Source organism: Mobula hypostoma, chromosome 22 (genome assembly GCF_963921235.1).
Source record: "Mobula hypostoma chromosome 22, sMobHyp1.1, whole genome shotgun sequence".
Classification (NCBI taxonomy): Eukaryota; Metazoa; Chordata; class Chondrichthyes; order Myliobatiformes; family Myliobatidae; genus Mobula; species Mobula hypostoma.
The window spans coordinates 55,626,078-55,651,012 of record NC_086118.1 but is presented as its reverse complement, the minus strand read 5'-3'; the positions used below and the strand labels follow the sequence as shown (position 1 = coordinate 55,651,012).

The 24,935-nt window shown below is 44.2% G+C and overlaps 1 protein-coding gene across 1 annotated transcript in view; it reads right to left on the bottom strand.

Moving 5' to 3' along the window:
- The window catches only part of LOC134336423 (serine/threonine-protein kinase/endoribonuclease IRE1-like), a 124,516-nt gene extending 100,592 nt beyond the window's left edge, over positions 1-23,924 (bottom strand). Inside the window, exon 1 of the mRNA XM_063030641.1 lies at positions 23,815-23,924. Within this exon, the coding sequence (XP_062886711.1) occupies positions 23,815-23,898 (84 nt within the window). The 5' untranslated portion in view covers positions 23,899-23,924. The remainder of the gene's footprint in view (positions 1-23,814) is intronic.
- Positions 23,925-24,935: the final 1,011 nt, after the last annotated feature.

Below are 24,935 nucleotides of genomic sequence, written 5' to 3'. Positions count from 1 at the left end.
AGAGGAGTGCTTTTCAAGTTAGTATACTCTCAGCATGGTGTGTGCTGATCAGACCCAAAATGTAAACAGTTCGGCTATTCATATTTATTATAAAAATCTTATCAACATCTTTATAGACCCAATCTAACAATGTAAACAGGACTATTACTGAAATTGCTACCAAAAGCATTATGGCTTCATAACAAGAACTTCTACCAAAAATAAGCATTAAATAACCAGAGTGGCATCAATATCTAACACTTGCCTTCTACAGAAGAGAGAAGATAAGATTGAAGAGATTAGCTTTGTTTGTCACATTCATATCAAAACATACAGTGAAATGCATTACGTGCGTCAAACTAAATCAGCAGGGATTATGCTGAGGGCAGCCCACAACTGTCACTAAACTTCTGGCACCAACACAGTACGCGTACAACTCACTAACTCGAACCAATACATCTTTGAAATGCGGGGAGGAAACCAGAGCACCCAGAGGAAACCCACACAGTCATGGGTAGAACAGACAAACTCCTTAGAGAGCAGCGGGAATCAAATCTCAATTTTACGACTGTGCCATAAAGCAATTGCTCTAACTGCTGCACTACTATATACAGCAGGGTTATGGGATAGATAAACGGGTGCTTGATATGTTCTAACATAACTTTGTGTTCTGGTAAAATCAATAGTTTAACATAGAATATAGACCAGTATTGTCTGTGACAAACCTGATACTACTAATCCCATCTGTCTACACATGATCTGTATAAACATGGAGGATTGTGTCTGTCTAAGTACTTCTTAAATGCCAACGTGTCTGGTTCTTTCACCAACACCCTGGTAGCATTCATTATTTGTATAAAACACTTGTCTTGCACGTGTCTCTTAATCTTTCCCTCTTATCATAAAGCTATGTCCTTCATCAGTCCTGTGCCTGTTCCCCTAACAATTGACCTCCAAAGTGATCCATTACGGACATTTAAGAGACTCTTAGGCACATGGATGAAAGAAAATACAAGGCAATGCAGGCACGAAGGGTTAAATTGATCTTGGAGTCGGTTAAAAGGTTGACACAGCAAGGAAATTATCGTCACAGAAATAACAAATCGGCACTTGAAAAGAACGAAAGTTGACCCAAAGATCTTTACAACCAATGAGGCACTTTTTTGTGTGTGATTATCTTTGTAAAGAAAATGCAGAGGAACAACTAGTTGCCACAAGGTAACGACCAGGTGTATAAATATTGGTGAGATATCAATAGAGTACGATTCCAAAATGTTGCACGACAAAGCAATCAGCAGAAATAAACCAGAACAACTCCTACAAGTGTTTATTTTTAAAGAAAGTGGCTGCAGTACTAGTGAAATCTCACCTGCTAAAAAGTGCTCACCTGGACTTAGTGCAAGCCAGAATGGAATAGCTATAAATGAGCTAACACCTCTCACTTAAAATCCACCTGCACCTCCACAGGCTGTGCCAGAGGATAAACACACATTCCATTCAAGAACAAACCCTATCCTTAGGGATTATTTCAAGTTGCTTCAAAACAGTATTGCTCATAGTATTGCATAAAAACTACGTAAATACAGTAATTACAGAGCAAAGGGTACTATGTATAGTTGATGTCACAGAAACTGAATGACATTTTGATTAAACGCATCTTTTTAAATTATCTCAAGTCTCTATGAACAAGCATTTTCCATTAGCTAGCTATCTTATGAGATAGCCAGGAGAATCTATAATGAAGGTAAGGGAAACGACAGGAGAATTAAAACTATTACTTTGCATCTGTCTTCACAGAAGACACACAAAACATGCCACTTAGTGAGGAAGAGGAACTGAAGGAAGTAACTATTTGTCAAAAAAAAAGTACAAAACAAGTTTGTGGACTTGAAAGCTTGCAAATCTCAAGGACCTGATGATCAACATCCTTAAGCACTGAATGCAATGGCTTTAGAGGTAGCAAATTCTCCGGCTATCATCTTCTAAGGTTATGTAGACTTTAAACTGTTCCAGATGATTGGAAGACAGCAAACATGACTCCACTGTCTTAGAACAGTGTTTTTGTACAACACAGTACAGACCCTTCAGCCCACAATGTTGTGCCGTCCCTTCAATCTAACCTTTCCCCTCACACGTTGCCCTCGACTTTTCTATCATCTGTTTGCCTATCTTCAATGCCCTAATGTATATACCTCTACCACCACCCCGGCAGTGCTTACCACTCTCCGTACATAAAACCTACCTCTGACATCACCCCCCCCCCCCATACTTTCCTACACATTATGCCCTCTTATACTGGCCATTGCTTCTCTGGGAAAAAGGTGCTGGCTGTCCGCTCTATCTATGCCTCTAATCCTGCCATTAACCTTGTACTCTGCCTTCAAGTTTGGCTTTTCACACTTTTCCACATTGAACCCCATCAGCTACTTGTCAGCCCAGCTCTGCATCCCATCAATGTAACTGTAAGTTATAACAACCTATTATCCACAACATTATCAACCTTCAAAGAAAGGAGGGGGAAGAGGGGAAGAGGAAGCAGGGGATAACCACTCTATTCACCTAATGTTGGTGGTGTGGAAATTATTGGAATCTGTACTGAAGTCATAATAACAGAATAATAGTACATCTTGAAAAGAATATTGGGACTGAACATAATCAAGAAGAATTTATGAAGAGAAAAATCACATTTGACAATCTGATGGAGGTTTTTTGTTTGTAGATGTGACCAGTATAATAAGGAGAGGCAGCACCATTTGAATTTCTGGGAGACTTTTGATAAGGTCCTGCACAGAATGACGGTTTTAATGGTTAAAGCACATGGAATTGAGGGAATAGGACAAGGGCTGAGAAATGGTGAACTACCCCATCCTTTCTACACACCTCACTACTGTTGTTTACTTTTTGCACTACGCATTTTAATATACATTTCTAATTATAATTTATGGCATATTTTATGTATTGCACTGTACTGCAACCAGAAAACAACAAATTTCATGACACATGTCAGGGATGCTAAACCTGATCTGATTTGGTTATTGAACAGAAAGTCAACAGGAATAACAAACACATTTCATATTTCTTTAAAGCATAACATCAAAACATCAAATCTATACCAGTTTACAGTGCAATCTTTTGAACCCGAATGCCATTTTCTATGTAACCTATTCTTCCTGCATTCAATTAAGTCTCCCTCTCCAAAATTCTGTTACTACATGGGGCTATTAACCTGCCTCATGATCACGTTGGTTTCCTCCGGGCACTCCGGTTTCAAGATTCAAGTTTATTTTTCACATGTGCATCAAAACATACAGTGAAATGTGTTTGTGTTAACAACCAACATAGGAGGACGTGGGTATCAGCCTGCAAGTGTACCCACACATTCCAGCACCAACATAACATGTCCACAATGCTTGGCAGAACACCACGAACACAACAGCAACACAAGCCCTGGCCTCCCACATTCCAAATGCATACAGGTTTAGTGGATTGCTTGATGACATGGTGTGACTGGGCTGTGCATACTCGATGAGCCACTCTAAAACCTGCATCTCTAAATAAATAACGCTTATTCAAAACTTAGCAAATCATCAGAAGTCTTGCCAGGTTAGATGCAAAGACAATGTTTCTACTGACTAGGACTAGTTAGTTGTTAAGGGGCAGACTACTCAGGACTGAGCTGAGGAGCAATTTCTTGCTTGGACTGCTGTGGAGGCTCAGTTGCAGTGTTCCTTCAAAATGAACATCAATAAGTTTCATAGAAACATAGAAACATAGAAAATAGGTGCAGGAGTAGGCCATTCGGCCCTTCGAGCCTGCACCGCCATTTATTATGATCATGGCTGATCATCCAACTCAGAACCCAGCCTTCCCTCCATACCCCCTGACCCCTGTAGCCACAAGGGCCATATCTAACTTCCTTTTAAACATAGCTAATGAACTGGCCTCAACAGTTTGCTGTGGCAGAGAATTCCACAGATTCACCACTCTCTGTGTGAAGAAGTTTTTCCTAACCTCGGTCCTAAAAGGCTTCCCCTCTATCCTCAAACTGTGACCCCTCGTTCCAGACCTCCCCAACATCGGGAACAATCTTCCCGCATCTAGCCTGTCCAATCCCTTTAGGATCTTATACGTTTCAATCAGATCCCCCCTCAATCTTCTAAATTCCAACGAGTACAAGCCCAGTTCATCCAGTCTTTCTTCATATGAAAGACCTGCCATCCCAGGAATCAATCTGGTGAACCTTCTTTGTACTCCCTCTATGGCAAAGATGTCTTTCCTCAGATTAGGGGACCAAAACTGCACACAATACTCCAGGTGTGGTCTCACCAAGGCCTTGTACAACTGCAGTAGTACCTCCCTGCTCCTGTACTCGAATCCTCTCGCTATAAATGCCAGCATACCGTTCGCCTTTTTCACCGCCTGCTGTACCTGCATGCCCACTTTCAATGACTGGTGTATAATGACACCCAGGTCTCGTTGCACCTCCCCTTTTCCTAATCGGCCACCATTCAGATAATAATCTGTTTTCCTATTTTTGCCACCAAAGTGGATAACTTCACATTTATCCACATTAAATTGCATCTGCCATGAGTTTGCCCACTCACCCAACCTATCCAAGTCACCCTGCATCCTCTTAGCATCCTCCTCACTGCTAACACTGCCACCCAGCTTCGTGTCATCCGCAAACTTGGAGATGCTGCATTTAATTCCCTCATCCAAGTCATTAATATATATTGTAAACAACTGGGGTCCCAGCACTGAGCCTTGCGGTACCCCACTAGTCACCGCCTGCCATTCTGAAAAGGTCCCGTTTATTCCCACTCTTTGCTTCCTGTCTGCTAATCAATTCTCCACCCACACCAATACCTTACCCCCAATACCGTGTGCTTTAAGTTTGCACACTAATCTCCTGTGTGGGACCTTGTCAAAAGCCTTTTGAAAATCCAAATATACTACATCCACTGGTTCTCCCCTATCCACTCTACTAGTTACATCCTCAAAAAATTCTATGAGATTCGTCAGACATGATTTTCCTTTCACAAATCCATGCTGACTTTGTCCGATCATTTCACCGCTTTCCAAATGTGCTGTTATCACATCCTTGATAACTGACTCCAGCAGTTTCCCCACCACCGACGTTAGGCTAACCGGCCTATAATTCCCCGGTTTCTCTCTCCCTCCTTTTTTAAAAAGTGGGGTTACATTAGCCACCCTCCAATCCTCAGGAACTAGTCCAGAATCTAACGAGTTTTGAAAAATTATCACTAATGCATCCACTATTTCTTGGGCCACTTCCTTAAGCACTCTGGGATGCAGACCATCTGGCCCTGGGGATTTATCTGCCTTCAATCCCTTCAATTTACCTAACACCACTTCCCTACTAACATGTATTTCGCTCAGTTCCTCCATCTCACTGGACCCTCTGTCCCTTACTATTTCTGGAAGATTATTTATGTCCTCCTTAGTGAAGACAGAACCAAAGTAATTATTCAATTGGTCTGCCATGTCCTTGCTCCCCATAATCAATTCACCTGTTTCTGTTTGCAGGGGACCTACATTTGTCTTTATCAGTCTTTTCCTTTTTACATATCTATAAAAGCTTTTACAGTCCGTTTTTATGTTCTCTGCCAGTTTTCTCTCATAATCTTTTTTCCCCTTCCTAATTAAGCCCTTTGTCCTCCTCTGCTGAACTCTGAATTTCTCCCAGTCCTCAGGTGAGCCACTTTCTCTGGCTAATTTGTATGCTACTTCTTTGGAATTGATACTATCCCTAATTTCTCTTGTCAGCCACGGGTGCACTACCTTCCTTGATTTATTCTTTTGCCAAACTGGGATGAACAATTGTTGTAGTTCATCCATGCAACCTTTAAATGCCTGCCATTGCATATCCACCGTCAATCCTTGAAGTGTCATTTGCCAGTCTATCTTAGCTAATTCACGTCTCATACCTTCAAAGTTACCCCTCTTTAAGTTCAGAACCTTTGTTTCTGAATTAACTACGTCACTCTCCATGTTAATGAAGAATTCCACCATATTATGGTCACTCTTACCCAAGGGGCCTCTCACGACAAGATCGCTAATTAACCCTTCCTCATTGCTCAAAACCCAGTCCAGAATAGCCTGCTCTCTAGTCGGTTCCTCGACATGTTGGTTCAAAAAACCATCCCGCATACATTCCAAGAAATCCTCTTCCTCAGCACCTTTACCAATTTGGTTCACCCAGTCTACATGTAGATTGAAGTCACCCATTATAACTGCTGTTCCTTTATTGCACACATTTCTAATTTCCTGTTTAATACCATCTCCGACCTCACTACTACTGTTAGGTGGCCTGTACACAACTCCCACCAGCGTCTTCTGCCCCTTAGTGTTACGCAGCTCTACCCATATCGATTCCACATCTTCCCGGCTTATGTCCTTCCTTTCTATTGCGTTAATCTCTTTTTTAACCAGCAACGCCACCCCACCTCCCCTTCCTTCATGTCTATCCCTCCTGAATATTGAATATCCCTGAACGTTGAGCTCCCATCCCTGGTCACCCTGGAGCCATGTCTCTGTGATCCCAACTATATCATAATCATTAATAACAATCTGCACTTTCAATTCATCCACCTTATTACGAATGCTCCTTGCATTGACACATAAAGCCTTCAGGCGCTCTTTTACAACTCTCTTAGCCCTTTTTAATGCTTGCCCTGGATTTGTCGGCCTGCCACTTTTACTTTTCCCCTTTGTACTTTTTGCTTCTACGCTCACTTTACACCCCTCTGTCTCTCTGCACTGGTTCCCATCCCTCTGTTGTGAACTAACCTCCTCACACCTAGCCGCTTTAATTTGATTCCCACCCCCCAACCATTCTAGTTTAAAGTCACCTCAGTAGCCCCCGCTAATCTCCCTGCCAGGATATTGGTCTCCCTAGGATTTAAGTGTAACCCGTCCTTTTTGTACAGGTCACACCTGCGCCAAAAGAGGTCCCAATGATCCAAAAACTTGAATCCCTGCCCCCTGCTCCAATCCCTCAGCCACGCATTTATCCTCCACCTCATCGCATTCCTACTCTCACTGTCGCGTGGCACAGGCAGTAATCCCGAGATTACTACCTTTGCGGTCCTTTTTCTCAACTCCCTTCCTAGCTCCCTATATTCTTCTTTCAGGACCTCATCCCTTTTCCTACCTATGTCATTGGTACCTATATGTACCAGGACCTCTGGCTCTTCACCCTCCCACTTCAGGATATCTTGGACACGATCAGAAATATCCCGGACCCTGGCACCAGGGAAGCAAACTACCATCCGAGTCTCTGGACTGCGTCCACAGAATCGCCTATCTGACCCCCTTACTATCGAGTCCCCTATCACAACTGCCCTCCTCTTCCTTGCCCTACCCTTCTGAGCTATAGGGCCAGACTCTGTGCCGGAGGCAGGGCCACTGTCGCTTCCCCCGGGTAAGCTGTCCCCCCCAACAGTACTCAAACAGGAGTACCTGTTGTTAAGGGGCACAGCCGCCGGGGTACTCCCCATCACCTGCCTTTTCCCCTTCCCCCTCCTAACCGTGACCCACTTGTCTGCCTCCCGTGGCCCCGGCGTGACCACCTGCCTTCCACTCCTCTCTATCACCTCCTCGCTCTCCCTGACCAGACGAAGGTCATCGAGCTGCAGCTCCAGTTCCGTAACGCGGTCCCTTAGGAGCTGCATCTCGATGCACTTGGCGCAGATGTAGACGTCCGGGAGGCTTGGAGACTCCAGGGCCTCCCACATCCGACACCGAGAACAGCAAACTGCCCTCACAGTCATAATGCCCCTCTCCTCAAATAGCAACAGAAAATGAATGTCAAACCTTCCTCGCCTCGCCCGCTTCCGCCTAAGCCCGTTGAGCCGAAGCCCTTAAGTCTTCACTCTGCTCCCGGCTCACTCCGCTGCCCGCAAACTACGCTGCCCGCTCTCTGAGGCTCTGTTCCTTTTAAATCTGCCGCGCTGCACTGCCCGACGTCACACGCCTGCGCAGTCCCGCCTCTCAGAAAGCCGTTGGAGAAAAAAAAATAATGAAAATTTCAAAAATCTCTTTCTCGGCACTCCCACTCAGACTCTCAGACTCCTTCTTCGAATCAAATCCGAAGCAGGATGTCTGCCCTTTTAAATCTGCCGCGCTGCACTGCCCGACGTCACACGCCTGCGCAGTCCCGCCTCTCAGAAAGCCGTTGGAGAAAAAAAAATAATGAAAAATTCAAAAATCTCTTTCTCGGCACTCCCACTCAGACTCTCAGACTCCTTCTTCGAATCAAATCCGAAGCAGGATGTCTGCCCTTTTAAATCTGCCGCGCTGCACTGCCCGACGTCACACGCCTGCGCAGTCCCGCCTCTCAGAAAGCCGTTGGAGAAAAAAAAATAACGAAAATTTCAAAAATCTCTTTCTCGGCACTCCCACTCAGACTCTCAGACTCCTTCTTCGAATCAAATCCGAAGCAGGATGTCTGAGAGAGTTTCAGGACATAAGAGGAGATCAAGGTTTATGGAGCTGGAAATGGCACTGAGGTAATGGCAGGTGGAGCTCAAAGGGACAAAATGTCGACTGCCGTTTCTCATGTTAACTCAGTTATGGCTCCCTTGTTCAACTCAAAGGTTACAAGTCCCACAGCAGCGCAAAAATTGTGAAACCACTGAAGAACCTCCTCATTACTGACAACACTGCAGTTGAAAGTTATTAAATCATTGGCTCTGGTCAGAGAGCAGCGAGGGGTATGGGTGAAGGGTCATCAAGTTAAAACGTTAAATCTGCTCCTCCCTCCAGCAATTTATTTTATCGCTGATTTCCAACAGCTAATCTTTTCCTTTTGAAGTCTCCTAAATGTCACACTTCTTCACACAGAGAGTGGTGAATCTGTGGAATTCTCTGCCACAGGAAACAGTTGAGGCCAGTTCATTGGCTATATTTAAGAGGGAGTTAGATATGGCCCTTGTGGCTACGGGGATCGGGGGTATGGAGGGAAGGCTGGGGCGGGGTTCTGAGTTGGATGATCAGCCATGATCATAATAAATGGCGGTGCAGGCTCAAAGGGCCGAATGGCCTACTCCTGCACCTATTTTCTATGTTTCTATGTTTCTATGTCATACATTCAACAAAACACTGAGTGCATCATCTGTAATCTCACCCTGCCTTGAGGAATCTTACAGCGTGACTTCCCAACTCGGTCACTGCATGTTGAAGTAACTAATTGTGCACATACTTCATTGAGAATACCCAACAACTTCAGAAACAAAACCAGATTTTAAAAGTTCATAATTATATTATTTTCTGAATCTATATTAAAGATTAGCTTTATTTGTCACACGTACTTCAAAACATACAGTGAAATCTGTTTCTGCATCAACAACCGACACAGTCTGAGGATGTCCTTCTGACCCTAACCCGCACATCTTCAGAATGTGGGAGGAAACACACACAGTCTATATACACAAATTCAATCTAAATCACTATTTTTTGTTTAATATCAATAGAAAGCAGTTTGCCCACGCACGTTCAGATAAACTTCATGTAGGACCAACCTCTTGTATTACACCCAAGGAGGGTTGCCTGGAAAAATATGTAAAGATGTGTAACGCCAAACACCAGATATCCTTGATGTGTAAAAGTTAACATGTCAGTTGGTGCGTCTTTACAACCAGCATCGGCAGCCCACCAAATCTGGAGAAAAGAAAAGTTGGAAAAAAGTCCACAAAGATCAGTCAAGTGAGCGTAAGATAATGCTTGACTAATGGACCTTCACCTTTTAAACTATGCATTGAGTCATAAAACGAATGGCCAGTTGATGAAGCATCTCCTAAGGAGAGTCTGATTGCTTGTACAAGCTGAATGTTAACAACACTGGGTAGAGATGGGAGGGGAGTTTTGTAGAAAATTGAAGAAAAACTTGCATTTGAGTTTACAAGTCTATTTTCAGTCAAAGACCACTGTATTTGTTCCCACACTGATAAAGAAACTCTGTGAAAAGAGCTATGACCTGCAGGGATACAGAACAAATGATGAGGTAGCACAGTAACGGAGTGCTTTATAGTGCCAATGATCAGATTCAATGACATGCATTCAGCTCTCCCTTTTGCGAGACTGCTAGTCAGTGCCGGAAGCTGTAAGCAAGAGCGACAAGCACTACCCATCACATGTTTCACAACAACTATTTGACACATTGATCTATTTGTGACAAATAAAGCTAATCTCAAATAAATCTAATCTTTTTAGCCGGTTGTAGACACTTATTTTCTATCATACACATTCCAAGTTTCTATAATCCGCTACACGTTACTTTGACAGGTATAATAAACCAGCTAATGAAGTAATGCATTGAAACACAGATGAACTTTGGAACATACAATGCCTATCCAGGTGATGTCCGCAGAACAAATTATATCCCAATATCAATTTTTGACATCCCAACCTTTGCTGTAAGGTCAGCAACACTTTAACCAGATAAAAAGTAACTGGGAGTATATTGCCAGGCAAAGCAGACAACCCTGTTACAACTGTATGGGTTACGGTAATTCACCCATAAAGAATTTACGTATCACTGCACAAAAATTTGAAATGCAGAATAAAATTCACTCTGACAGAAACTGCGTGGAGAAAATGTAAATAAATAAATATAAATGTTGTTCCATTTTGGGTTTCTTACACTCTTACACAAATGATGCAGCTTCATGTTGCAGAAAATCACATTTCAACCTGTTTATTTTAGAAACACAACACCTGGCCGTGTTCCCCCCCCCCCCCCCCACGTAACACTGGGTTGGCCTGCATTGGCAGAACTCTAATGTGCAGCCCCCAAAAGAGAAATAACATCACAAAAGTGAGGATATTAGAAGGCAACACACGTTTACATTCACTTAACACTCACACATGCACTTTAACATGAGGTTCCCCCCCCCCAGGGATTTCAGTTTTTAGTTTCAAAATCCCCAGCTGTTGTTTTGTTCAGGATGCAGTCATCATCTATACAAGTACCACACTCTGAATTGTTTGTCTGATTCAGTCAAAATTCACTCCAAACAAACGGACTAATTTTCCAAGGAATATCACATTTCTGTCCAGTGTTTCTGTCACGCGCCTGGTATGGAGTAGCCGCTGGACAGGATCAGAAAAAGCTGCAGGTCTGTAGACTCAGCCGGCTCCATCGTGAGCATCGGCCTCCCCACCATCGAGGACATCTTCAAAAGGCGATGCCTCAGAAAGGTGCCATTCATCATTAATGATCCCACCACCCAAAACTTGCCCTCTTCTCGTACTACCAGGAGAGAGAAGGTACAGAAGCCTGAAGACACGTATTCAATGTTTTAGGAACAGCCTCTGCCATCAGATTTCTGAACAGATAATGACTACCTCATTACTTTAACTCACTTTTTGCACTACTTAATTAATTTTTTAAAAATATACAGTGGATTCCAGTTAATAAGGACACATTGGGACCAATACATTTTTTGACCAATTAAGCAGCTGCCCTAATTAGCTGGTTTCATGGGTTAAAAAGGTATTAAAAAAGACAAACTACTGTTTAACTGAGTAACAATTTAGGTACTTAAATGAAATACAAAACAAATTAGAACACTATCAATACCACTACAGTACCATAAAACTGTATATTGGTTCATAATAGTTATCGGAGGAACTAACCCAGTGTACACTGTTGTGTTCTTTTGATTAACTGTAGATGAACAAAAATCAGTGTAGATAATGAACTGTTTTCAAAGATTGCATCCTCCAAATATTCATTTTCAATGTAACATTCCAGATGAATGTCAAGACCTTCAAATTCTTCAGAGTTTCAAACATGAAGTAGTGACATTGTTTCATTTTGCCTCCCAGCTGTTTCTGGCACCTCCAAGCCTGATTGCTTGAAACCACAGTGAGCAAAACGGTTCTGAATTGTCTTACTGCTTATTTCTCACCAACTATCGGTGCTTTTTGAACAGAAACACACGCAAATGACTGTATTTAAAAACTGTTTGCTCTAAATATGGTGCGGTGTCTAACGGCTACATAAGTGCATGTGACTGACGCTGGTTAAAAACTGTTCGGCAACAGTCTCGTGACCCAATTAAGCAGAACAATGTCCCAAATGAACAAAGGGAATCCTGGCTATTTTCTCGACTAGTTTTTGTCCTTAAGAGTTGGTCCAAATAAGCGGCTGTCCTAATGCAGCGGTCCCCGACCACTGGGCCGCAAAGCATGCGCTACCGGGCCGCGAGGAAGCGATATGATTTGGCCATATGAGTCAGCTGCACCTTTCCTCGTTCCCTGTCATGGCCACTGTCCAGCCATTACGCATGCGAGGTCATTACCCGCGCGTCATCCATTTCAGCTCGGGAAGAAGATCAACTCCTCGAGCTTGCAAATGATGCGGGCTGGAAAGTATGTTTGACGTAACATCTCTGCCGGCATTCTGGATCAAAGGCTAAAAATCCTGAGATAGCCACGAAAGCACTGAAAACGTTGCCTCCATTTCCAACATATCTCTGCAATGAATGCAACGAAAACTAAATTGCGGAATAGACTGGACATAAGGAACCCCGTTCAACTATCGCTGTCTCTCATCACCCCTCAATAGGACCGTGTTGTTGCAGGGAAATAAGCCCAGGGTTCCCACTGATTCAGCGATATTGGTGTGTTGCAATGATTTTATATGTTCATACGGGGAAAATATGTGCTGCGTGTTTAATATCCAAACGTTACTTAAAATGTTATGATGCTATTGACTTATATGACCATATAACAATTACAGGCCATCTCTGCCCTTCTAGTCCGTGCCGAACGCTACTCTCACCTAGTCCCACTGACCTGCACTCAGCCCATAACCCTCCATTCCTTTCCTGTCCATATACCTGTCCAATTTTTCTTTAAATGATAATATCGAACCTGCCTCTACCACTTCTACTGGAAGTTCGTTCAACACTTACTTCAAGCTCCCCTGTCCTCCCCTGATAATTGACTTATCACTATATTCATGTGAGGAAAATATGCGCTGTGTGTTTAATATTAAATTCATTAGATAAACCCTTTTAGAAAGGAAATTGAGTATATTAGCCACTTATCACATATATTCCGGTCGTGATTAACACCCCCCCCCGAACAGAATCGCCAAAAACAATTTGTAGAAAAAAATCGTACACGCATGCGCACTGGTGCCCGCGCAAGGCTTCATGGTCATTGTAGTCTTTCTCGGGGTAAACCCGGCATATTTAACTGCTACTCTTGTCCGTTGGCAATCCTACCACACCCCCCCCCCCCCGGTCGGCCAGTCCGCAAGGATATTGTCAATATGAAACCGGTCTGCAGTGCGAAAAAGGTTGGGGATCCCTGTCCTAATGAACCAATGGCCCAATTAATCAGAATCCACCGTAAACTTCTTATTGTAATTTATAGCATATCTTATGTATGGCACTGTAATACATAACATATGTCAGTGATATTAAACAAGATTCTGATTTGCATCAAGCAATGAGAGCAATTAGATTTCTTGGCCACGGAATCCTATACATTTTTTGGTAACAAACACTCACTTCTGGGGTTTGTTCATTTACGTTCAATCTGTATACTGTGCCTTATCTAGGTTTAGCAGGAAGGACTGAGTGTGCCCATAATACTAATTCACGTTGGACCACAGACTTCCTTTGAAGTATTAATCTGATGCAATAGTTACTGTCGAAGAGCAAATGTTATTTCTGAGAAAATCTGCACCTTCAATCAGTTTTTCTTCATTGCTTTGCAGTTACTATTAAGTTCAAAGTAAATTTATTAAGTATATGACATTATATACCACTCTGAGATTCATTTTCTTGCCGGCATTCACAGTAGAACAGAGAAATACAATAGAATCAATGAAAAACTACACAGACACAAAAACTAACAAAAAACCAATGTGCCAATAATAAAAATAAATAAATAACACTGGGAAGAGGAGTTGCAGAGACCTTGAAAGCAAGTCTGTAGGGTGTGGAGTCAGTGCAGTGTTGATGTGAGTGGCTCAGGGTCCTGAAGGTTGAAGGGTAGTAACTGTTCCTGAACCTGGTGGTATGGTGTGGTATAGGTTTGACAATGAAAAAAACTTGCAAGGCAAAGAAGAGGTAGGCCAGTGGAGTCACAGGAGACTGCAGATGCTGGAATCCGGAGCACCAAACAATCCACTAGAAGAACTCAGCAGGATGTGTGGGAGGAAAAGGAACTGATGATATCTTGGGTCAAAACTGTGCCCCTTGCTCACCATTCATTAAAATCACAGATAATCTGATTTTGGCTCCAATTTCCTGCTTGGTTCCCTTTACTCTTGACCATCCTTTAGTCCAAAAGTCTCCTTCAGCCTCAAATATATCCAAATGATAAACACAGGAGATTCTACAGATGCTAGATATCCAGACCAACACATACAAAGTGCTGGAGGAACCCAGCAGGTCAGGCAGCATCTATGGAGAGAAATGAATAGTTGACGTCGGGCCAAGACCCTTTATTAGGTCTATTCAACACTCACAACAAGCTGGAGGAACTCAGCAGGTCGGGTAGCATCCATGGGAAAAAAAAACCCATCCTGACGAAGGGTTCCGGCCCGAAACGTCAACCGATCTTTTCCACGGATGCTGCCCGACCTGCTGAGTTCCTCCAGCTTGTTGTGAGTGTTGCTTTGGCCCCAGCATCTGCAGATTATTTTGTGTTTAGGTCTATTCAAGCCTTTATCAGGGCAATTCAACAGATAACCTTCAGTTTTTTATGGAAAAGAAATCAATAACCCTGAAAGAACAAGAAATTCTTCATCTCAATCTTAAATCTTCCCAATCTTAAAGCTGCCTGTAAGGTGTCTGTACATTCTCCTTGTGACCATGTGGGTTTCGTCTGGGTACTCCGGTTTCTTCCCGCAGTCCAAAGATGTATCTGTTGGTAGGTTAGTTGGTCATTGTAAATTGTCTGATGATTAGGCAAGGGTTAAACTGGGGAATTGCTGGGAGGCGTGGTTCAAAGAGCTGATTCTGCACTGCATATCAATAAATAAATAAATAAATAAATAAATGGGCCGCTGCTTATTCTGAAATTATACTCCTTCAGAGTTGTTTCTCTTTAGGTGACTTGTCATAAGAAAGCAGACTGAACAGAGAAAGGAGATGACAGAAATACTCTCTAAAGCCAATGCTATAAACCAGGCATTCCCAACCTATGATCCACAGACCCCCTTGGTAAATGGTAAGGCTCTATGACATAAAAAAGGCTGGGAACCCCTATTGTAAACATACAGGCCAGGGAGCAGCTGTACAAAGAGGAAGAATTAGCAAATTAGGTCAAAGATCCTTCAGAGAGAGTACTATGTCTACATTCTGATAAAAGGACATTCAACCTAAAAAAACAAACTTTCTTTTTTTGTAGATATTGCCTGGCCTGATTTATCTCATATTTTCAGCATCTGTAATCTTCTAATTTTCAATGAACTTTCACCAACATTAACAATGAAGAGTTTTTACTGCTTATCCTAGCATGCCTACTAAAGCATCTGGGTAAGCACTTGAATATGCAAGCACAACTTGTCACATGTTAGCTTTACAAAATTAGCTTTACTTGTCACACGTTCATCAAAGCATATTTCACTGTTTACTGGATATGGCCAACATAGTCCAAGAATGTGCTGGGGGCAGCCCACAAGTGTTGCCATACATCCAGCGCTGACATAGCATGCCCACAACTTACTAACCCTAACTCTTACAGTACTATGCAAAGGGTGGGTGGGTGTGTGTGTGTGTGTGTGTGTGTGTGTGTGTGTGTGTGTGTGTATTCTTTCTTGGCCATCTATCCCTCATCCATCCTGCAGCGCTCCACCCTCAGCATTCCCAACATCCTTTGCTCCCACCAGATCCACAAACTTGCTTTCTGCTCCATGTTGACAAACACAGTACTGTGCAAAAGTCTTAGGCACCCTAGCTACATCTATCTATACACATCATGGGCAAAGCCATGTGGTCACGGGGAGAACATATTAACTTCTCACAGGCAGCAGTTTAATTGAACCTGGGTCACTGGTGCTGTATAGCGTTATAATACTGCCTCACTGAGTGCTGGCAAATGGGATTGATATAGGTAAGCACAGACATAGTGTGCTGTACGGCCCATTTCTGCGCTGTATGACTTTACTTAACTAGTACTGAACATTTAAATTTAGCAAGGACTAATCATACAATGCGGGGAGCTTTCTATTTTTAAGGTACATAAGTTGATGCTGCTAAACCTTCAAAGGGCCAACAAACAGACCAGCAGTACAATCAGAAAATATAATATTAAGCAACAATAGTTCCAACAGAGTCCAGTTGACATGGGTAATTACTGCCTCAACGGCTGTGACACAGATGCAAAAACATTTCTAACAATAAAACATGCCCTTAGTTTTGGTTGTGTAGTCAGAAAGTGGACCAAAGTTCTACTCAAACACACAATATAAAAGGGGAAGAATTCAGTTATCGTATATGAATCTAGCCATCCAAATGAATAGCAGACTACATTGTGTTATTTGCCGGCCTGCATTCTCAAAAAGGGAGTCTAGAAACAATGGGATAACCCTCACACTGTGAGATGAAATGCATCACTTGTAGAGCATAACGAAACAAGAAGTGATTTTTCCTCTCTACCCATCACCTTTCCTCAGTTATCCCCTTTCCTTAATTGACCAATTAGTGGCATTACCACAATCATTCATTGTGTAAATGGATATTCAACATCGGACTCTTACTGATAATATTCCCACAAGGATTCATTGGGTAGTTGTTTTTTTCCCCCTTCTAAAATCTCTCAGATTCCCCTCATTATCTCAGATAGGAACAGTAAACAAAATCAGATTAGAACTGATCCTGGGTTTTTCTGGTCCAGAGAAGTTATACTGTTCAACTACCAGGCCAACGTCTGTTTAATGAAAAATTAACAACATTTTTTCAATCAGTGTGACAGAAAAACAGATTAGAAAGATTTGCTTTAGTTGTCATTTGTACATCAAAACATAAAGTGAACTGCGCCATTTGCATCTAACCAAATCAACGAGGACGTGCTGGGGGCAGCCTACAAATGTCACAGGCTTCCAATGTCACAGCATTCCCACACTTACTAACCCTAACCATACGTCTTTGGAATGTGGGAGGAAACTGGAGCACCTGGAGGAAACCTATACAATCATGGAGAGAATGTACAAACTCCTTACAGTACAGAATCTCTAACCAATCAACAACTGTAATGAGCAGAAGCAATTGCAGTCAGTTACATTCACAGTTCTATCAAACTAAGGAAACAGGAGTAACCCTGCTTTACCATTCAATGTAATCGTGGCTGATCACCCAAATTCAGTATCAATTCCTGCTTTCTTCCAATCTCTCGATCTCTTTAGCCTGAGAAATGTATTTTACTCCTCTTTGAATATTTAATGCAGAGATAGAGCCCGGAACAGGCCCTTCCTGTCCAACGAGTTGCACCGCCCAGTAATCCACCTACTTAATCCTAGCTTAATCACAGGAAAATTTACAATGGACCAATCAACCTACCAACTGGCACAACTCTGGAATGTGGGAGGAAATCAGAGCACCCAGAGAAAACCCACGCGGTCAAGGGGAGAACAAACTCCTAACAGACAGCACCGGAATTGAACTCCAAACTCCAACTCCAGGAGCTGTATTGGCATCGTGCTAACCGTGGTGCCAAATGTGATAGAAAATTCCAGATTCACCCCTCTCTAGATGAAAAAAATTTCTTCTCATTTCAGTCCTATGTTGCTTATCCCTTATCCTTTAGCTCTGACTGACTCCCTGGTCCAGAACTCCTCCACTGCATGGGACATCTTTCTATTCTGAATGATGCCCTTAACTCCGAGTGGAGTCATCGGGACATCGTCATGACTGCGTTTCTTCTTTTTTAGCAGGCTTTCTTATTTTTACGAGGCCGAGTTGCTAGCCCGACACTCAACCCAGCACAGATGGAAAGTGTGCTAGGGAGCTGGCTGGATTCGAACTCGGGAGCCTTCGCTCCGAAGTCTGGCGCTGATGCCACTGCACCACTAGCTGGCTTTTATTCTGAATAGTCCTATTAGATTTTCTAAGGTATTACCTCTCATTCTTCTAAATTCCTGCGTCTAATCAGCACAAATCTCTCTTCACATGCCAGACCTGCCATCCTAGGAATGAGGGAGTGGCGATGCCAGTATTTAACAAGTGCCTAGACAAGCACTTGAATTGGCAAGGCAGCTCAAATGCAGCAAACTTGATCACTGGAATATCGCTGTATACTGTGTACCTGAGAGATTAGAGATTAGCTTTATTTGTCGCACGAACATCAGAACACAGTGAAATGCATTGCTTGGTCGGGGATGTGCTGGGCACAGCCCACAAATGACACCACACTTCTGGTACCAACACAGCATGCCCACAACTCGCTAAACCTAATCTGTACACCTTTGGACTGTGGAAGAAAATCGAAGCATCGGAGGAAAACCATGTGGTCACGAGGTGAATACACAGACTCCCTACACCTCGATCTTACCGGTCCTGTAAAGCACTGTACTCTCTCTAGTTACTGTGACACTTCTTCTGTGCTGTACAATCATCCGTCAGTCTGTTGAATCTCAAATGCACTCCCACAGAGGCAGTACCATGACTGTGTACAATGCTCAAGGTGAGGTCTCACTGAATAATAATTACAGTAAGATGCTCCTGCTATTGTACTCCGATCCCCCCTCTGTGAAGGCCAACATATCATCAGGTTTTCAACCTCTTGCCTCACCTGCATGTTTACTTTCCTTGCTGCACCCATCCCTTTTGCCATCTATTGCTGCTCAAGTAATAATCTGCTTTCCTCTTCTTGCCAAGTAAATAATCTCAACTATCCTCATCTTCATCTGCCCATTTCCTCAAACTGTCCACATCACACAGGAGCTCCTCCACAGCCTTCCCATAGCTCACGCTCCCACCCAGCTTTGTATCACCATGCTGATCTCATTCTCTCGTCAGCATTGTTAACATATTGCGAACTGTATATATACTATGAATATATATTGCCTGTCCACTTAAACCTGTTGCGAGGTTGGATCGCTCCAAACGCCAAGCCAATTTGGGGAGGTCAAGGATGGTTTTGGGCTGGGCAGCGAGGTCTAGGCCCACAGCATATCGCTGTGGTAGGGCCCAAGTCCTAGTGCAGGGCATGACCCAGTGACTGAACAATTTAAATGCCAGCACAGATAGACCAGAAAGGCAGGGTGTTGGGACCAGAGGAGACAGTCAGGCTGATTTCACTCGCTCTCCTGTGATGTTCACTCCCCTCTCTGCAGTACTGAGGCTGTGAAACCGCTCTGGCTGCTTCGCACTTCATGTCTGTGAGCTTCGAGGTGATTTACTCTGCTACATGATGAACTGAGACCAGGGCTTTGGGCCTGCTCCAGGGATTTGGGTCTACGGACTCAACTTGGTTTGGAATGCTGGTGCTTGCTTCTATTGTTTGCATGACTTATATTTTTTTTCTCTTTCCCTGCACACTGGGTGTTTTTCTTTTCTTAAATTGGGTTCTTTTGGGCTCCTTGCTTTGTGGCTGCCTGTAAGCAGACAAATCTCAAGGTTGTATAATTTATATGCAATAAATGCACTTAGAATCCTTAGAACAGCTGGGTTTCTAGCATTGATTCCTGTGATACCCAACCAGTTACTGCCTGGAAATCAGAAAAAGACCAATTCATTCCTTCAGTTTCCTGTCAGCCAACTATTCGCCTCATTATTTTACCCTCAACCCGAAATGTTTTAATTTTGTACTCTAATCACTTACGTGGAATCTTGGCCTTCTGAAAGAGCAAATATACCAGTTCACCCTCATTCTCAAATAAAAAGCCAACTGATTTCACAAGTGTGATGTGTCTTTCATAATCTCATGCAACTCTGTCCAATTCTGAGCTCTTTTCCTAATACTATGCTAATACATTGTTTATAACAGACCCTACACTACAGTGTCAGGCTCAACAAATTGCTGGTGGAACTCAGTGGGTCAGGTAGTTTCTGTGCAGGGAAATGTCAACATTTCTTTCCACAGATACTGCCTGATCCAACGAGGCCCTCCAACATTTTGTTTGTTGCTCCAGATTCCAATATCTGCAGTCTCTTGTGCCACCAACATCAATCCAACTAGCCAGTTTACAATTCTATTTCTCTATACCACTTTATAATTTATTTAAACAGCACGGTTACATTAGCTCCCCTTCACTGGGTCTACTGCACAGACTATCAAGCTATAAATTGCAAAGCATCTATTTTAGAGCCACTTTCTTATGTAGTCTGGTATGCCCTGGGACTGGTCAGCCTTTAATCGTGTTAATTCCATTTCCCTCCTAATAATTCAGTTCCTTCCACTCACTAGACTAGGGGTTCTCAACCCGGCTCCACTGACCCCTTGGTTAATGGTTGGGGTCCAGGGAATAAAAAAGGTTGGGAACCCCTGCACTAGATGCTCTGTGTCCAATACAGCAGGGGTCCCCAACATTTTTTGCACCACGGACCAGTTTAATATTGATGATATTCTTGCCCGGGGGGGGGGGTTATTCAACAGTGGGCGTGACAGGGAATGAGGAAAGGTGCAGCTGACTCATATCGTTTCTTTGCAGCCCAGTAGCACGTGCTTTGCGGCCTGGTGGTCGGGGACCCCTGCAATAGAGGGTCAGCCTTAACAGGCTTTTACCATGTCAATACCAGATCCTTCCTCATGGCGACTTCATTCAGTTCCTCCCTCTCAGCAGAACTCTCCACGTCCAATATTTCTAAGGTTATACATGTCTTCCTTTGTGAAAACTGAACCAATATATTTAACTGGTCTGCCACTTCTTTGTTCCTTGTTATCAATTTCCTTGATTTTGACTTTTAAAAAAGTACATTTGTTTTCAAGAATCTTGAACCAGTTTTAATATTTTCTGCAAGCATACCATCTCTTCCCTTCTCTTCGTCAGGGCGAAGGGTCTCGGCCTGAAACGTCGACTGCACCTCTTCCTAGAGATGCTGCCTGGCCTGCTGCGTTCACCAGCAACTTTTATGTGTTGCTTGAATTTCCAGCATCTGCAGAATTCCTGTTGTTTACAGAATTCACTCAACCCATTTTACAGTACACAGTTAACATGCACAGCAACTGTAACACAGCCATCATGAGCTCTTGACCAGTATTGTGTGTGTGCCAATATTGTTCCGCTAATACTATAGTTCTCTGCAAACTCCACTATCAAGGATGATCTTTATTTGCTAAATGCACTTACATGTATTATAAGTTAGGAAGGGTGGCAGGGTGGAGATACATCTCTACTACAGGAGGTGTAAGCCCCTCTTTCCCTCTGCTAGCCCCCCACCCACCCCAATCAGGGTCAATGTGAAGCCATGGGAGCAAGTGGTGGATGGTCGTACGAGCAGCTGGTGCACATCACAAGTCCTGGTTATGTGACCACTGACACCAGGCAGACAGTCTCCAAAGAGTACTGATAATGCCGGGGTCACCTGTCTTGTAGAGACACTGGCTAGAAGGCGGCCAGGCAAACCATTTCTGAAGGAAAATTTGCCAAGAACAATCATGGTCGCGGAAAGACCATGATCGCCCATGTCACACAACACGGCGCACAATGAATGAACAAGGAATTTGCAGTGGTGTGTTGGTCTGGGTGCGAACATGCAATTAAAAAAAAACACAACTTTCAACAAATATAAAGAATAACAATCATATAAAAATAAATAAATAATACTGGTTAAAAGACAGATATGGCATTAAAATGTGCATAGAAGTATACCAGTATGTATTTACAATGTAAACTGCATTATAAAAGGTAGCTTAAAGTGTCTACAGTGCAGTGAAATGACGGGGCTAATAGACTGAAGCTCAAGTAATTGGTTCTCCGAGAGGACCAGAACTTTGTCATAGGGTTTGAAGGCTTGTGTGCCTCAATGACCTGGAGAGCTATGTTGGCTAGAGTTAGGGCTTTATCTTTGTCTCTTGGTAGGGTCACCAATGCCAAACAGGTCAAAGGGTAGAAGCCAGTGGTCCACCAGTCCTCCAAGTTCAGGGGTTCAGCTCGGGGCTAACAACACTGACTGGTAAAACTAAATTGCTACAGAAACAGCAATGAAGAATCCTTCTACTTCTGAGTGTGACGGTATTCCTGAGTCTCCGCTCGGTACTTGCACGGCTGATAGTAGTGAAAACCGAGAGGAAGCCACTGGCATGATGAAGGAAGCCCTGAACACCGCCAGAGATGGAGACCCTTCATAGCCGCCCCAAACAAGCAGCAGCTTCAAGTAGTTGGTATGTCACCACAGACACTCCCAAATTTCTGCAGATGTAGTGTGGGGAGCATTCTGACTGGTTGCATCACCGTCCAGTGTGGAAGGGCCGCTGCACAGAATCGGGATAAGCTGCAGAAAGTTGTAAACTTACCCAGCTCCATCACGGACACAAGCATCAAGGACATCTTCAAAAGGAAAAGCCTCAAAAAGGCAGCATTCCTCATTAAAGAAAAACTGCAGGACATGCCCTCTTCTCATTGCTACCATCCACCAGGAGGTACAGAAGCCTGAAGACACAGTGTTCCAGGAACAGCTTCTTCCCCTCTGCCATCAGATTTCTGAACGGACAATGAACCCATAAACACTACCTTCTTTTGCTTTCTTCCTGCACTACTTATTTTTAATATACAATTTCTATTGTAATTTCATTTTTATTACCATGTCTTACACTGCACTGCCACAAAGCAACAAATTTCACAACACAAATCTGATTCTGATAGAAACAACAAGCTCGCTTGTCAACCTACACACAAACCAGACTTTACTATAAACTTTTAGTGAATCAGCTTGTTGGGATTCTGCCCCTAGCATCCATAAGAAAACTTCTATTAACGATTACTGGTAGCTTGATGGATGCAAACATGGTGCAATGAAAAGACAAACTGCTTGTGGACACAAGAGACACAAAATGCTGGAAGAACTCAGTAAGTCAGGCAGCATCTATACAGAAAAATAAACAGTCAGCGTTTCAAGCTGAGAGCCTTCATCAGGAAAGGAAGGGGGCAGAAAACACAATAAGAAGGTGAAGGGAGGGGAAAGAGTGCAAGCTGGCAGGTGACAGCTGAGACCGGGTGAAGGGAAAGATGGGTGCGTGGGAGGAACTCTGCAGGTCAACAGGATCTGTGGAGGCAAAGGACTAGGTTTTGAAAAAGGCTCTCGACCTGAAATATCAATTATGCTCTTTTGTTCTGTCATGTGAGTTGTAAAATTGTCGTATCTGTAAGATATTGCGTTGATGATGCAAGAAAAGTTCATTTTCGTGGTATTTATGCTGTGTCTGGATACCCACTACAATAAACTTGAACTTGGTCCGCTGAGTTCCTCCAGCATTTTGTTTCGTTCAAGACAGCCCATCCGTTTAATACAACAAACGTATTGCCGCCAGGCTCACAACGTGGAGAATTAAAAATTGGAGAACCAGATGTTAAGTTTCACGACGAAAGAGCGATAAGTGTCTGATAAACCCTCCGCAGCTGCTGGCACGGCCTATCCCACCTGTAGCAGAGGCGATTCCGATCAGCCTGACAGCTGCCTTTCTAAGCTTTACCCATCGGATGCAGGCCAGCAGAAGTGGTATGAAATGATAAACACAAGACTTCCCGCTCACTGCAGCCGGCTCTCTCCAGGAGGCCGCTCAGTCCAGGCCCGGGGCCCACACCGGCCTCACCAGGGTACCAGACTCGGGCCCAGTCGCTCTCCCGAGCCGGTAGGCCTTGTGGGTGCCCGCCCCGCCGGCGCTTGCCTCCGATCCCCAGCTCCAACTCACCTTCCCGGGCCAGCCGCATAGTCCCGCCAGCAACAAGAGAGCCGTGAAGTGCAGCGAGTCTGTGAGCCCCCGTGAGCCGACCATGACCGCGCCGTTACCTGCACACTGGAGCTCTGCCGACGCTTCCCGTCGTCCGGGAGCGGGCGGGCGCTGCGCGCGAGCCTCCCGCGTCAATCATCAGAGGCGGTCCAATGGTGGTCTAGTGTCATCGAAGGGGGCGTGGCAGGATCACGGAGCGCGGGGAGGGCGGGCGCGGTCCGCTAGCCTCCCGCGTCAATCATCAGTGGCGGTCCAATGGCTGTCTACCGTCATTGAAGGGGGCGCGGCACGGCCGCGGAAGGCGGAACGGGCGGGCGCGATCCGCGAGCCTCCCGCGTCAATCATCAGAGGCGGTCCAATGGCGGTCTAGTGTCATTGAAGGGGGCGCGGCAGGATCACGGAGCGCGGAGAGGGCGGGCGCGGTCCGCTAGCTTCCCGCGTCAATCATCAGTGGCGGTCCAATGGCTGTCTACCGTCATTGAAGGGGGCGAGACAAGGTTCTTGTCAATCACGGAGCGCATAGGGGGCGGGATTCGAAAACGTCACTCAGGAGAGTCAATTATAATTCGAACCAATCAGGAGGAAGAGGCGGATCATGTGACTCAACCATAAGAAGGGGCGGGGCCGCGAAGTGGCGCCGGTCGGTATGAGACGCGGTGCCCCGCGATCTGTCAGCAGCACTGGAAAGGCAGGGGGACAAGCTGTGATTCACCGGCCAAGCAGTTTGTTTATGGATGGGCTGCGATGCGCTTTCCATCGCTAACTCTTTATGCTCCCGTAAGTGGAGCAGGAGGCAGGACAGTCGATCCCTCAACCAACTAAAACAGTATCAATGGCTAAACTGATTGTAACCTCACCCCAACTACCCAAGGGGACTCCTCGCCCGTTCTTTATCGGGAGACTCAATGAGACGGCATGTTAGGAGACTGAGAAGTTTCTAAGGAATATTAGCAAGTTGCTGATAGAAACTCCTTCCAAAAATCTGTAAAGGAGACTGAGGCTCCAGTTCTTCATGACTGTCTCTTTCCGATCTTCCTGCCTTCAGGTTTTCAGGCTGTTCCGATGGAGCCGGGTAAAGAGGT